We start from the raw sequence: 15,237 nt of genomic DNA, 5'->3' as shown, positions 1-15,237 counted from the left end.
GCTGATTGGGTTCCTGGAGAGGACCCTCTTCCTGGTTTGCAGGAACCTGTCTTCTTGCTGTGTGTCTTTACATGGCAGAGAGAGAAAAAGCAAGCTCTCTGGTCTTGTTATAAGGGCACTAATCCCGTCGTGAGGGCCCCACTCTCATGACCTCACCTAAACCTAACTACCTCCTATAGGCTCCATCTGCAAATATCATCACATTGGGAATTGGGGCTTCAACATAAGAATTTGGGGGCAGGGATACCATTCTGACATAGCGTGCCCATTCTAGACCCAGTGGGTAAGTGATGTCACAGGATCCCGGCCACCTGGACACCTGGAGACCAGGTCAGGGCAGCTTTGAACATCGGGTTAAGGTCTGGACTTAATTCCCCATGAGGAAGCAACCTTGTTCGTAGTTAATCCACTTTTATGTTCCACCTCAAATCTAGGGCAGCTTTTTTCTGTCCCCCAGTGACTGGGGGATCTAGTTTTTTCTCTCTCTGGCTGCAAGTGCCCTCCCTCCATTAACTGGGACTTAGCTGTGTTCTCACACCCTCTGCCCTCCACAGCCCAGACGCAAAAGCCCACTTTTCGCTCTGACTACAGGGTCTTCTCCCAGGGTTGAAGACAGATGGTTTCGATTGTCTTCATTTTTTTCCCTGTGTTAGATGCTTTTTCATTGGACTCTTTATCCCCTGATCCTTTAATCCCAAATAACTCTTCCTGATGTTCCAAGCTTCATATGTCCTACCTGTGCCCCACAGCAAAACTTAACTACTCCAGGTGTCTCTTCATAGGATTAGCCCAGAGCTAATGTTTGTCTATTCCTAGGATCCCCTAGGTCTCTTATCTGACTGTCCAGCCTCTTAGTGAGACCTCATGCTGCTCTCATTTGTGACAAAATCCAACCAAAGGAGCTTTCTATTTAAGGTCATCTAGAGTTTCAACATTATCACAGTTATAAAGACGTAAAAGCTTTTTCATCACTTGGAGTGACTGTGTGTATTTAGGATTATGTGGAAATGCCATTTGTCCAGGAAGTGGAAAAAATATCTTTAGCTGGGTTATAGGAAAAAAATCTTAATTACACAGGAAACAAAGAACAACTTGACGACTGTTTACCAGCGGACAGGCCATCTAACCCATTCTTCAGAACCTGCTGATTCTTCTGAAGTTTGTAAAGTCACAAAGGAAGGTGTCCCAGGAGATTGGCTACCTTCCAAAGTCGCTAATTTTGTTTTTCTGGGACTGAAAAAAGGCAGCACTGGAGTGTGAACATAGCTCAGCTGCAGCAATTCAGCCTCAGTAATGAAGGAGAAAGAGATTTTTCTTCTCATTTGTAAGAATTTGACAACTTTAGCTATAGAAAGTCAATAGGAGTGCCCTAGAATATACAGTTGCTGTATATATTGTATTGCCATGACCATCCCACGCCACCAAAATATCTTTTAGTGAGAATCTGCCAATGAGGGGATGACAAATGGGAAGTTAGTCAGAATGGCCGGCTGTTACCCAGTGAGCAAAGGTAGTCATGGGCTGTTCAGTGTTACCCAACATTTTAATTATGCAGTTCAAAGAGGCAGAAAAAGTAAACTGTAACTGAGCAGGGAGAAGGACATGACTGTTGAATGAGAACCTGAGGCAGTGTTTAGCCACATGAGAGATGCGGCTGTTCAGGGTGCGTTTAGTCAAGACGGGGAAGGTCAAGATGGCTGCTCACAGCGGAGACTGGGTCTTCAGTCACCCAAGGCGAACTCAGGTTATCTCCCCAGCAGGGGCAATAGAGAGACTGGGGTATTTTTCTGAAAGCAGCTAACTGTCCTGGACAGGAATTTCACTCGCAATCTTGGCCTCATCAGCTTCCCTGAGAGTAGAAAGAGCTGATGGATGCTGATGGACCTGCATTGCTCTCAAGCCTTCTCTTCCTTCTTAAGCTCTCTCTCCTCCACCTTCCACCGAGTCCCCGCCAAGCGTTATTACAAAACTAGGGAAATTACAAAACTAGGAAATAGATACAAGTACAGGAAAGATATATTATTATACCACTGGTTTGAAAGGAAATTAGAGGACAATCTGGCCCTCTCAACTACTATGTAAGCTAAGAGAATGAAGGTCCCTAGGTGTTCCTTCTTTGGGGTCATGGAGACAGGTGGAGGGGGGGTTAAATGATTAGGAAATTACTTCTATATCCACATAACAATGAACCCTGAATATCCAGGGCAGTACATAATAGGGGGTTGGGTTGGGGGGCAAAGGGATGTATTCCTTCTTAGAAATGGGGTCATATGAGCTGGGACCTGTTAGGGACCAGGCCAAAGAAATGGTCATCCAGTTGGAGGCGCTGATGAGGAAGGCAGCAATTGGGCCAGAAGAGGATCCTCCCAGAGAAGATGGCTGAAGTCAGTGAAGACCTGGGTCATGGCATGAGGCTGGTGTCATAAACAGATCCAGGCTCAAAAATCTTCTGGGTTCAAAAGAATTTAGATGGAAACGTTCTAGAACCATTTATAACAATCATAAAGATGGTGCACAGCCCGTTAAGTAAGGGAAACACAGGGTTGTACAGTTAAACAGATTTTGTTACTGCAGGACTTCTTAGAGCCTTTATTATTCTAACATACAATGTGAATCTCCAAAAGGGAGCTGTAGTATGCAACACTTTCCACACTTATTTGTCCACGGGACCTTGCATTTTGCAAAGCCAGACTTCTAAAACTTAGGGGAGCTCCAGAGCTTCTCTCAGGGTCACAGCCATTATGTGCCCACTAAATAGGCCAGTGGATCAATTCTATTTCAGTAAATGTTTTCCCTTCAACGTCAATGGGCTAATATGTTGCCTAAAGTTTACTATTACTCAGATACCAGAGTTTTCTGAAGAACTCCCAACAGAAATGAAACTTTTTTTTAAAGAATCAGGTGACACGGTACCTATAGGTTCCTGTTTTAAGCAAAGCCCATTCTGTCTGACCACACAGCAAAGGTATCAGTGCATTGGGATGACAGCGCACGTATGTGTTTCTGATTCATTTCAATTTAGAAAAGGAACGGATTGTACGGGTGAACCCATTGCAAACCAACTTCATCACAATGTTCCTTGCTCCTTGTGCAGGACTGGAACTTGTCTCCACATCTCAGCAGCCCGGTCGATCAGTGCTTGGTGAAGCAGGAACCTTGGAACAGCCAGTGTTGTTTATCTGATTGATCCCATTTCCATTTGCTGTACCTGTTCCCAATCTAGTCTTTGTACTTCAAAGAAAATTAACTCAGCCATTTTGGGGAGAGAGACCAGGAGCTAAAATAGGCTTCTCTACCCTAGCAGAGCATTTTTAAATTGTTTGCAGTTTTTTAAACATTCCGAATGATTTTACAGAGAGCCATCACCAGAGAAAAAAGCATTTGTTTAAAGGAATTTTAGATAGATGTTCCTCGGAAAATCTCCTTTCCGTCTTTGTTTTCTGTTTTCTACTTGTGGTACTGAAAATTGGATTTCTCTTCTACAATTTATTAATGTGTATGGAGTTTTGTTCAGCTCAAGTTGGTGAGGTCAGAATAATACAACTGGAAAATTGTGTAGGGCAGATTTCTTTGTGTAAAAATAAAGTAAAGCATATATAACTATGATTATACTAAAACAATAAATTTTAACGGTTCAATAAAGTGACTGCAACATCACCCCTTCTCTTTTGAACTTTCTAGTCAGTAAGATATTCTGAACTACATGATAATAATGTATTTTAGTGAGGAGTTTGCCCAGTTGGTTAAGAGGGTGATACAGTTTTTAACTGAAAAGGCTTGTAATCTGAAGGTTCCTCCCTGGCCAGCCTATCTTGGTGAAGTCACTCCAATTTGTTCCATCTCTATTACTTACATGCATTTCTCTTTCATTTGATGTGGTCTGCCTGTCCCTTTAAATTCTTGTCGTGCCTTGATTGTGTGTAGCTCTCAGTATTCCCGAACATCTTCTGCTTATTTCTGCCTTAACAGGTCCAGCCCTACATAGTATGAGTGTGAATTTAGTTTCCCTTCTCGGTTTTCATAGAAGCGCCCATAGCAAACCACGTCCCCATTGAGAAAACATGCTTTCCATTCATGTCTTCGCTCCCGCTCCTTTCTGGCCTTGCTTCTCCAGTGAGTTGCTGTTACTCAGCATGTCAGAGGCTGGGAAGAGGCTCCATCGATGAATGAACAGAAGCCTCAGTGTAGGGTGCAGGCTAATGAGAAGCAGCGGAGAGGCTGACATTCATTTCCTTACAGTGGGTTGGAATATAAGCAGCTGTTTTCCTGCTCTGTTTCCATTCTCTGCCTTCCATACACGCCCTTCCTCTCATTTCTCCTCACTTCTCCTTTCAGTCCAACCGCTCTTCTTGGACCCATTTTTCTTCCTATATTTGGGAATTCATTCCCTGGTTCATCCTCATACAGTTTTTAACTGAGAAGTTTTGTAACCTAAGGGGTTCCTACCTGACCATAGGCCAGTCTGTATTTGTGAAGTCACTCCAATTTGTTCCAGATTCCCAGAACATAATAAATTCTAAATTCCTGATCTGATTTCACTAGCCCCATGGAACATTCTGGATGTAAGTCGCCTGTTGGTGAGATGTGGAAACATTCGCAAATCCAATTTTATTAATGATACCATCTCAAGCTGAAATTCCCTGTATAGCCTTAGAGTACATTTAATATGATAACAAAGCACATAGTACCAGAGAATCGATGTCTTCAGAGGAATTCCGTTAGAGAAAAAGTCAAGTCTACGAGGTCTGACAATTAAGTTCGTGAACTCATTGCAATGTTGTTGCTAATCTTTTTTGATATCGGAGGAATAATTCATTATGAATTTGTACGAACTGGACAATTAACCAAGTGTACTATTTGGAAGTGCTGAAAAAGCTGCATGAAAAAGTTAGACGACCTGAACTTTTCGCCAACAATTCATGACTCTTGTATTGCAACAATGCACCTGCTCACATGGCACTGTCTGTGAGGGAGTTTTTAGCCAGTAAACAAATAACTGTATTGGAGCATCCTCCCTACTCACCTGATCTGGCCCCCACTGACTTTTTTCTTTACCCGAAGGTAAAGAAAATATTGAAAGGAAGACATTTTGATGACATTCAGGACATCAAGGGTAATACGACAATAGCTCTGATGGCCATTCCAGAAAAAGAGTTCCAAAATTGCTTTGAAGGGTGGACTAGGCACTGGCGTCGGTGCATAGCTGCCCAAGGGGAGTACTTTGAAGGTGACCTTAGTGATATTCAGCAATGAGGGATGTAGCACTTTTTCTAGGATGAGTTCGTGAACTTAATTGTCTGACCTCGTATACAGAGTTTAATGTTCATTGATACCAGGCAACATGTATTGTATGGAGTCAGAACAAGATGGCCTGGGAGGAATGCACTGAGTTCCAGATGAAAGTTAAAAGGACATGATCTTGTAAAAGCCTATAAATACTTCATCTGCCCTGAGCCAGCTTCTCAGCTCTACCATTTAACTTTCTTGATTCCAAGCCTCCGTGGAAAGTTTGCTCTCAGACTTGAAAGGATTCTGGCTGTTGACCAGGCATAAAGCATTGAGTTCTTGGGCTCAACCACTGGTTGTTAAACTTTCTTTCTCTTGGTGCCATTTAAAAGTGGCTTGAACTGCTGAACTGTATCGCCTCTCAGATCCCGCTGCGTGCTAAAACTCCATGAACAATTCTTACAGTAGTGATTCCGAACTTCCTGGATTTGCAGCAAATCTACCCATCCTCTCATCAGTACTCTTTGTAATATACCCCTCTTTAAGTTAAAGTGGACTGAAACTAAGAATTTTGGGGGTATCTTGTGATTTCCATTAGATGTAACATAATTTGAGATATCATTGATGTGTTTATTAACTTTTGTATTGATTTGAATTTTTTCTGCTCACTGAAAAATCCAAACATGATTGCTAAATCCAAACACTATGACAATGTGTAGCATAGAAAATAAAAGGGCTCCATAGTCTCCACTGTTTTCCATGAGAATATTTTAATGTCTGTTCCTCCGTCTTTCCTGTGCATACTTTTTTCCTTTTTACAAAAAAATGGGATCATCCTGTTTTACACTTTGGTTTTTCCATCGCTTTATAATCCATCCACCACAATGTACTTAACCAACCTTCTAATGATGGACTTTAGGTTGTTTTCATGTCTTTTTCTAGGACCAACAGTGTGGTAATGAACTTTTGTTCATTCACAATATTTTTTCACGCCCATCATGGAGTTCTGGGAAGGGTTTTTTAAGCACCTTCACCATAGGAATTAACTTAAGCCATCATATTTAAATTCAGGGTTTGAAAATCATTGCATTATTCATTCATAGGTACTAGGCTATTTTAGCTTTTAAAGAAATATCTCTGTGAATTTCCTAAATGAATAATTATTTCCTTAATAATTTATTTTTCAGGTAGCTCTTGTTTTTCCTTCTTTGGGTTTATTCAAAGCAGGGCATGTCTATCATTTGACAGATGCCCACACACACATATTTCCTCTGCTCTCAGTGGCCACAGGACATACTGAGAAGCAAAGCCTGTGCCTTAGTCACCATTACCCCCAACCAAGTTACTCAGCTCCACTAGACATACTCGTGTACTTTCCTGATATTCAAGAGGCAGCAGGACATGGGATCACAAGCATGACCCACAGAGCCAGACAGCCTGAGCTGAACCCCAGCTCTGTCATGAAAATGTTATGTGATTTGGGGGCATACTACTCATTTTTTTCATCATTGTTGCTTCATCTGTAAAATGGGTGTAATAATAGTATATTCCCCCCAGAGTTGTATGAAAGTTAATGAGTTACTAGATCGGTTATTATATATCAAATACCTTGTTGTTAAGAGCACCGCACTCTAACCAACTGAGCTAACCAGCCGCCCCTGGAATCTGTTTTTAACAAGCCCTCAGGATGAGGCATCATTAAGTAAGTTTTAGAAATACAGTTAGAATATGATTTTTATTATACTTTGTAAATGGAAGTGAGTGGTGCACATTCTTCCAGAAGTTTTGCTGCTGCATGCTTCTGAAGTTCAGAATAGCTAGAGAGCCTCAGACTCATCCCCCACGTCCTGTTCTCTGTAGCCACCATTCGCATTTCTCCCTGTGCAGATGTGGAGACGGCAGCGAGGGCTGTCAGCACCACCCAGAAACTATCAAATTCCCAGTGTGTTCGCCCCTTTCTCTGTAAGACTTGCTTACATTCAGTTTTGTTCTCGTAAGTGTTTCTTATTGCCATAACAACCCTAATCAATCACTGGACTAAAAATAGCTTTCATTTTACCAAAGCATGTCTGTAGTGAATTGAAAATTCAGCTCTGCCGTGCATTTTGCATATGCTGCTTTCGTTTCCCGACACTGAACCTGGGTGTGCTCATGTCTGGAAATTATTCTTGCAAAGGCCCAGGTACTTCACTCATCTTTCCTGGCATTCTTCCTGACTGCAGATTCCCTCATCACTACCAAAAGATACAAGTACATGCATTTAAATGTTCGACAAAGAACCATCACTTTTCTGCACATTCAGTTTCAGGTGCTAGACATTTCACAGATACCTGATAGCCACTTTATAGGAAAAGGTTCATGCTGGTAGATGCCATTGGGTTTGAAAGGCAAATTAAAGATGCACAGATACTGGGTACCAAGGAAACTGGTCATTGCAGGGAGCAGATGACAGTAATACTAGTAAGACTCTTCTGGCTGGGGAGGATCTAAGCTAGAAAATCAAAGAGGAGATTACAGGAGATCTTTTGCTTTATTTTCCTAATTTCTCCATGGCACTGTTATTATTTTTAGGGGATTGAGGGTAAAATAAACCCTGAATGTAATAAATGAATATTTGTTATGATTCTTCTGGCCAAGCTTCTCTTCTAGTCAAGAAGAGAGAGAAAGAGATTTTTCATGAGAAAGAAGATTTCAGATCCAGAGTGGGCCCAGGGGAGGCAGGAGCTCTGAGGAGAGGCTGAAATGACTCATGGTGTTCCCCAGGCTCCAGGGGATGAGGCCACTTCGCTGCCTCCCCCCTGCCACATCACGCTGCTCTAGAGTCACTGCCTGTAAGCAGGGTCATCTCGTGGGACTGCTGAGGCTCCCAAATGCTATGTTGGGTTGTTTTTTTAATGCTATTCTTCACTTCTTTGAGCCTCAGTTTTTGTCACAAGGCTGAGTGAACCGGGAGGCTTAAAGCCTTTAGATCTAGGAAAAAAGCAAGTTCACGGAGCTCCCAGGAGCATTCTTGTCTCCCTGCAGGAAGTTGGCAGGGAGTCTAGGGAACGCTGAGAAGAGATGAGGGGAGAGCATCCCTGTGCAGAAAAAGGAGCTGCCAGACCTTTAGGAAAAGGAGGGGACAGTGAGAGGACTGACCTGGAAGATAGGATGGCACGTCCTCAGCTGCACAGCACATCAGGGGTCAGGGCGAGACTGAAGGAGCCCAAACCTGCTCTGACCTGGCCACCATCCATGTCATGGGAGACCCATCAGGTGAATCAGGTGTCCTCCTGTTGGCACCACTCCAGCTACCCATAGCCTCCCAAGACGTCCTTGCACATATGCCATGGCAAGTCCACCCACACCCAGCTCTGTTTTTCTCCCGCATATAACCTATGGGCTTTCGTGGGGAGGGGTACAATGCGATGGGCCAGCGTTTCTCAAGTGACTGTTCTGCCAGACACTGCCTGGCCTTCGACATTAGTTATATCATTTTATCCTCACCCCACAGCTCTGAGGTTGGAATTATCTCCACTTTATGGATAAGAACACTGAAGCTCAGAGGAATTAAGGAATTTGCTCAAAGTCACACATTTTGTAAGGAAAGAAGCTGGGGTTGGAACTAAAGTCTGTTATACTCCAAAACCGATATTCTTTCTACTGAATTCCCCGACTTCTTCCCTGGGGGCTGGGTGCACGCGGCTGCACCTGGACACCAGCGCACGGAAGTCAGTGGTATCAGTTACTAGTAAAGACCACCCTCACCAATACGAGGTGACCACTCATAAAGCAGATGACATCACAGGGGGAACTACTCCATTAAAGTACCAATGTCCCGTTTCCCTGGATATATTCAGACCTCAAAGTGAGTGATGATACTTCATTCAGACGAGCGCCAAATGGGAGATTTGGAAGGGAAGCAGTAGTTGGATTCTTGAGGTTGAGTGTTGTATTGGTTTTCTATCGCTGCATAACAAATTTCCAACACACTTAGTGACTTAAAACAACACTAATTTATCTCACATTTCCATTGGGGCCCAAGTTAGCTGGGTCTTTGGCTCAGAATCTCATCAGGCTGAAATCAAGGTGTCAGCCATGGCTCCAGTCTCATTTGAGGCTAAAGGTCCTTTTCCAAGCTCACTGGTTGTTGGCAGGATTCAGTCGTGATTGTAGGAAGGAATCCCCGTTTTCCATTTCACTGGCCTCCAGGGGTCACGGTCAGCTCCTAGAGACCTCACTCAGGTTCTGGCCACATGACCCTCTCAAGACACAGCAGCTTACTTCTTCAAAGCCAATGGAAGAATCCCTGCTTCTTCTAAAAACAAGTCTTATATAATGTAACATAGCTTGTCCACTTTGGTAATCTAATCAAAGGACTTCCTATCCCATCGCATTCTCAGGTCTTGCCCACACTGAAGGGGAGGGTCATACAGGATATGTATACCAGAGGCTGGGAATCTCACAGGCCATCTTAGAATTCTGTCTGCCATGGGTTTGTTAGTCTTTCCTTCATGTTGTTGGGGGCCAAATGGGACTTTACATGTTCAATGTGCCACAGAGAGTATAAGAGTCTTCTGAATCCTTAGACTTCTTTCAGCGTTAACCAATGGGTCTCTCTTGCATTATGTTCCAGTTTAGTTATGTCAGGGTTCCCAACTTTTTTTCCACTCCCACAATCCTGACAGTTCCCTCAGCAATACAGAATTCCCCTTACCCAAATAAATGTGTCAGAATCTTTAGGAAATAACTCATATTAAGAGAAAGTTCAGGGTGGGGTGCTCCCTTCTCCCCCTTAATATTTGAGAATAACTCAGTTCGATATTCCTAGCTGGAGCAAAGCCCTTAATCAACAGAAAGCAGGTTTGAGCAATCTTAAAAGAGATGCTTTGAGATCTGAATAACTGGGTAACTGTGACTTGCTCCATTCCTCATGGCAGCAGCGTTAAAGAGGGGGAGCTCTCTGTTGGAATAGTATTGGGGCTTATCATCTGGTTGGTGAGCCCGACACATAGACAGGTCATTGTGATGATGGAAAAAGAGATAAATGCTGTGACAAAGGTACAAACAGTGCTATCTGCACACATGGGATAATCATTCTGAAGTGAATTTGAAATGGTCTATATAGATTTAGGAAGGAAATTTCAGGCTGAGCGAACTGTGGGCAAAAAACAACATGGCAGCCAGAAGTTTTCCAGGGAATGGGAAGTGGTGTTCTGTGATTGACCTGAGGGATGAATACACGGCAGAGCCAGAAAGAAAATTAGGGTCAGATATAGAAAACTCCAGGTCTTCCCCTTTCCCCTTAAGGATGGAAGGTGGGCCAGCCTGGTGGCTCAGGTGGTTGAAACCCTGAGCTCCTAAGCCGAGGTCACTGGTTCGATTCCCACATGGGCCAGTGAACTGTGCCCTCTATAGCTAAGATTGTGAACAATGGCTCTCCCTGGAGCTGGGCTGCTGCACAGCCAGAGGTTGGTGTGAGCTGCCGTGGGCTGCTGTGTGCTGCCGTGGGCTGCTGTGTGCTACCCTGGGCTACCGTGTGCTGCCATCAGCGGCCAGCAGCCAGCGTGAGTGGCAGACAGCCATCGTGAGCAGCCAGCAGCCAGTGTGAGCTTCTGTGAGCGGCCGACAAACGCCTGGTGACCGACTGCCTAAGCCCGGAGCGCAAGGCTCATAATACCAGCATGGGCCAGGGAGCTGTGTCCTACACAACTAGACTGAGAAACAATGGCTTGAACCGGAGTGGTGGTGGTGGGGCAGAAGAAAGGAGGGGGAAAATCCATGACTATTGGAACCTCAGAATATGACTTTATTTGGCAATAGGGTCTTTGCAGCTGTCATTAGTGAAGGATCTCAAGGTGTGAGACAAAATCACACTAGATTAAGAGTGGGCCTAAATCCAGTAACTAGTGTCTTATAATAAAAGAAGAAGATACAGAGAGAAGAAGTTGATGTGAAGACAGAGGCAGTAATTAGAGTTACGCAGCCAGAAACCAAGGAACACCTGGGACCACCAAAAGCTGGAAGAAGGAAGGAAGGATTCTTCTGTAAAGCCTTCAGACGGAGCACAACATTGCCAAAACCTTGATTTCAGACTTATGGCCTCCAGAACAGTGAAAGGATACATTTCTGTTGTTTTAAGCCACCAAGTTCATGGTAATTTGTTACGACAGCCCATGGAAACTCATACAGTGCAGGAGAACATTTGAATTTAATATGGACCATTCAAGTTTAGTGTTGCCTATAGAATCCTTGTTGGGGATGGCCTTTGCACAGGTGGACATGTGAGAACAGCACATGTCAATTTGGGAGCCTTCCATAAAAAATGGTCATGGAAAAGTCAGGAGCATATGAGATCACCGGGAAAACGTTTGGAGCAAGAACATAGGGTGGAGGACAGAACCTAAGGGACTACCTCGGTTGAAGGTGGGGGAGGGGAAAGAAGGTTGAGAAGGAACTACCATTCAGGATGGAAGAATTGCTCTGTCAGAGCGCACAGCGGAGAGAGTAATACAAGGTGTGGATGGAGAAGCGATGCTAGTTTGAAAATTCTTTGATATGCATTCATTTCCACACCACATTACACTGATTGGGAGGAGATGGGAGTTAAAAAAGTAGAGGCAGCAAGCGTTGACCACTCTTCTAATAGAGTTCGATTGTGGAGACAGAGAAATGGGATTGATTGTATAGATGGAGAACGAACACATAACCGAGGGAACTTAATGTTTATTTCTCTTTTTAAGAATATGACACTTTTCTTTATACTTATAGGCTATAGGAAGGAAGTTAAGGAGAAGTTACAAATAATCAGTGAAACAAGTTTCCAGAGAACAGACGTATAAATATTTTTTACCGTGTACCCACTATGTGCTGGGCACTGTGCTGACTGAGCCTTAGCTGAATGATTTCATGGATCTTCTCAACATGACTAGAGAGTAGAGAAGGACTATCCCTTTTCTATGAGTGGACAAACTGAGGCTTGGAACAGTAAAATAGTTTGCCTAGTCAATACATCTCGGATTGAGCCCAGGTCTGCTGACTGCTATATCTCGGTTCTTATTCTATTTTTTTCCATTTGACTAAAGAAGGCAGTGTCTTTCTCTGATTCACAAAGAATGAGAAGTAGCAATAAAAATAAGAGGTAGACTTGAAATGGAGGAGAGAGACGTTGTTAAGTGTTTCAGTCACGTGGTCTGTGTCCTCATTCAACCTGTGAGTTGAAGTGAGCAGGTGTGGGGGAGGAGAGTGAGGTCAAGCATGGGGTCTTCAGACAGGAAGGGATTTAGGAGAACCTCAGTGGGGAGATGCTTAGGGAGCCAACCAGGGAGAAAGAAAAGACCTTGCCTAATAGTTAAGGCTCCACAAGGATCAGTGGGCTGGAGTTTTAGGGATGCTGACCTGTGTGGGGAAGCAGAAGTCTATCTCAACATGAACATCTCACTGGAAAATTTTTAATGACAGCTCTGAAAATGCCCCAAGCCATAAATACATTTGATTTTTAAACTTGAGACACCCACACACTCCAGGGCTCCAAGAAACAGCCATCAGAGATCCCAAGGGGATGATCAGCCCCAAACCACTGCTGAAGAAGAAAACGCTGACCAGCCTAGAGTTGGCCTGTCTGGTCCAGGCCCTCCCGCTGCCTTGCCGAAGCCAGGTGCACTCAGCCTTTCTGGCAGGGTTGCTATTCTGATATGAAAATAACCCAAGTCCTTGACTCAAAAATAACAGCTGCCAATTTGCATGAGAGTTTTGCATTTCGTATTTGGGTTTAATACCCAAATGCTAAGATTCATTTGTTTGACCATAGGTAAGTGGTTTATGGGTCCAACCAATAAAAATCCTTGCAGGGTTCCACTCTGATGCACCCAGACCCAGCTCCCCAAGCTGGATGGCTGTTCTCCCGCCACCTGGTACTGTGCTCGTGTTGGATTGACCCTCATATGAATTATGGGTTAAAAAGGACAAATCTGTTGAACTGAAGGCTCGTTACTTTTAAATGAGTCTCGGGCAGGTGCATCTCCCCCAGTTCACGTGTCGATCGAGAGCTCTGCTGTGGGGCTCCGAGCCCTCCAGGGTCTCAATTCCCAATGAGCAGCCCCTCCTTGGAACTCCCTGGCACTGGGTGTGAGGGCAGCAGTTATGGAGTGAGAGGTTGGAGAGGAGACAGAAAAGAAGGTGTCAATGAATAATCGCAAGGCTGCATTCTCCATAAAGGCAATTACTGGGATTGATTGTTTCCATGTTTCCTTAGTCACGGTTCAGCTTGTTTGTTTCATTCAGATTAAGACAGATGAATCCCGAATCGCAGAGGCGTGTCATGTCAGGAGAAACATCAATGGCACATTCAAGGGCTCTGCCTTATTGTACAGATGCCGCTGGGGCCTTAGCTGGGCTGAAAGGGAACCACTAGCACATGGGGTGAGGGTGGGTGCCGTAGACTTGGGGATTTTAGATAAGGCATTCTCTCTGTTTCCTTCCCATGCCTGCTGTTGTGAGATGGTTTTCCAACTCGAGTGTGCATCCACATGCCCTGACAGGCTTGTTAAAAAAGGTGCCTGGGCGCCATCCCCAGAGTTTCTGATTCCATGGGCCTGGGGTTGTGCCCGAGTATTCGTATTTCTAACAAGCTCCAGGCTGCTTCTGCTGCTGCTGCTGCTGCTGATGCCACAGGTTCAGAGATCCCACTATGAGAACAGTGGGGTAGTGATCAAGAGCCTGGATGCTGGGACCAGACTTTCAATCTCAACCCTCTTATGTACTGGCTGTGTGATTGTGGACTATTTTCTTAACCTCTCTGTGCCCCCATTTCCTTATCTTTAAAGCAGGGTAATATTAATAGTACCTAGTTCATGGGATGGTTACAAGGAATAAATGAATTAGAACCTGGACTCACTTAGCCCAGTGCCTAGTGTAGAATACACGCTCTTTACATCCTGGAGAAATAAATAAAGGAGCCGGTCTTTTGGGATTGTGAGGGTATCCGCCTGTGTCACTTCTCCAACTCATCCAGCTCCCAGGGAAGCTGCAGGGTCGTTTTACCCAGGAGTTGTCAATCCCATCTCGGTGGCCAAGAACATGATTGTCCAGCTCCGTGCCAGCAGGAGGGAGGTTACGTCCACATCCACCAAAATCCTCAAGCTACCTTAACCCTTAAAATCTACTGAATATTCTAACGTAACTCAGTGAAACTGGGACAGTAAGACGGTGTGCATTTGGGATTTCTCTCCGCGGGGCTGGTAGAGGTGCTGCCTTTTCTGTCAAGCTCCACTGTATCCTCCTACTGTTTCCTGCCGTTTGTTGAATGCCGACTCTATGCCCAGCACAATATGTTCTACGCACGTGATTTTATATAAACGTCATAATGTCACTGTTAGGTAATAATTATTATCCCTCTTTTAATACTGCTAGAGTTCAGAAAAGTTCAATGACTTGTCCAAAGTCACGTAGCTATTAAGTGATAAATCCCACATGAAGAGCCAGGTCTGTCTGACTTCAATAATTTATGATTTTAAGGTCCTTCTATACAACCTCCCTAGCTTTGCATGAATATTTATCTAAAGGGTAAGGCCGGGTCCGCAGGTCTTCTGCAGTGGAACCTGCTCCCCAAAGGTAAGCACGCAGAACTGGAATTGCCTCTGATTTAGGAGTCTGCTTTTCTCAAGCATGTGTTTGGACTCATGGAACATAATCCTTTTGGAAATGTCCTCTTCAATGACTTGCCTTCCATTGCTTGGTTATTCTCTCTGGCCTGACTTCTGGGTGAAATTGTGTTCATGTTGCCAAAAGCGGCTTCTCTTAGAGTCTGAATTGGGATATTGACTTAGCATCTTAACATTTCTGATCATGAACAGTACTCCCAACCAAATGGTGAGGAGAGCCTCCAGAGGCTGTGTGGACGATGTGGAGAAAGAGAAAATGGTACGCTAACGAAACGTTCCTCTTCTTCCATAGTGTTCCTTTCTGCCGAAATTCTCCATTCACATAGAAACCAAGTATGAGGACAACAAAGGAAGCAACAACAGCGTGAGT

At 44.2% G+C, this 15,237-nt stretch overlaps 1 protein-coding gene across 1 annotated transcript in view; it reads left to right on the top strand.

Annotated features, from left to right (window-relative positions):
- Positions 1-15,237, top strand: part of PITPNC1 (phosphatidylinositol transfer protein cytoplasmic 1) — a 215,043-nt gene that overhangs the window by 125,008 nt on the left and 74,798 nt on the right. Inside the window, exon 6 of the mRNA XM_088802328.1 lies at positions 15,160-15,231. Coding sequence (XP_088658454.1) covers positions 15,160-15,231 — 72 coding nt within the window. The remainder of the gene's footprint in view (positions 1-15,159; positions 15,232-15,237) is intronic.

This window comes from Rhinolophus sinicus, chromosome 12, assembly GCF_057876585.1.
Source record: "Rhinolophus sinicus isolate RSI-liver-muscle chromosome 12, RSI-T2T, whole genome shotgun sequence".
Lineage (NCBI taxonomy): Eukaryota > Metazoa > Chordata > Mammalia > Chiroptera > Rhinolophidae > Rhinolophus > Rhinolophus sinicus.
Note: the sequence above shows the minus strand (reverse complement) of the source record. Positions and strands in the feature narration are given on the sequence as shown.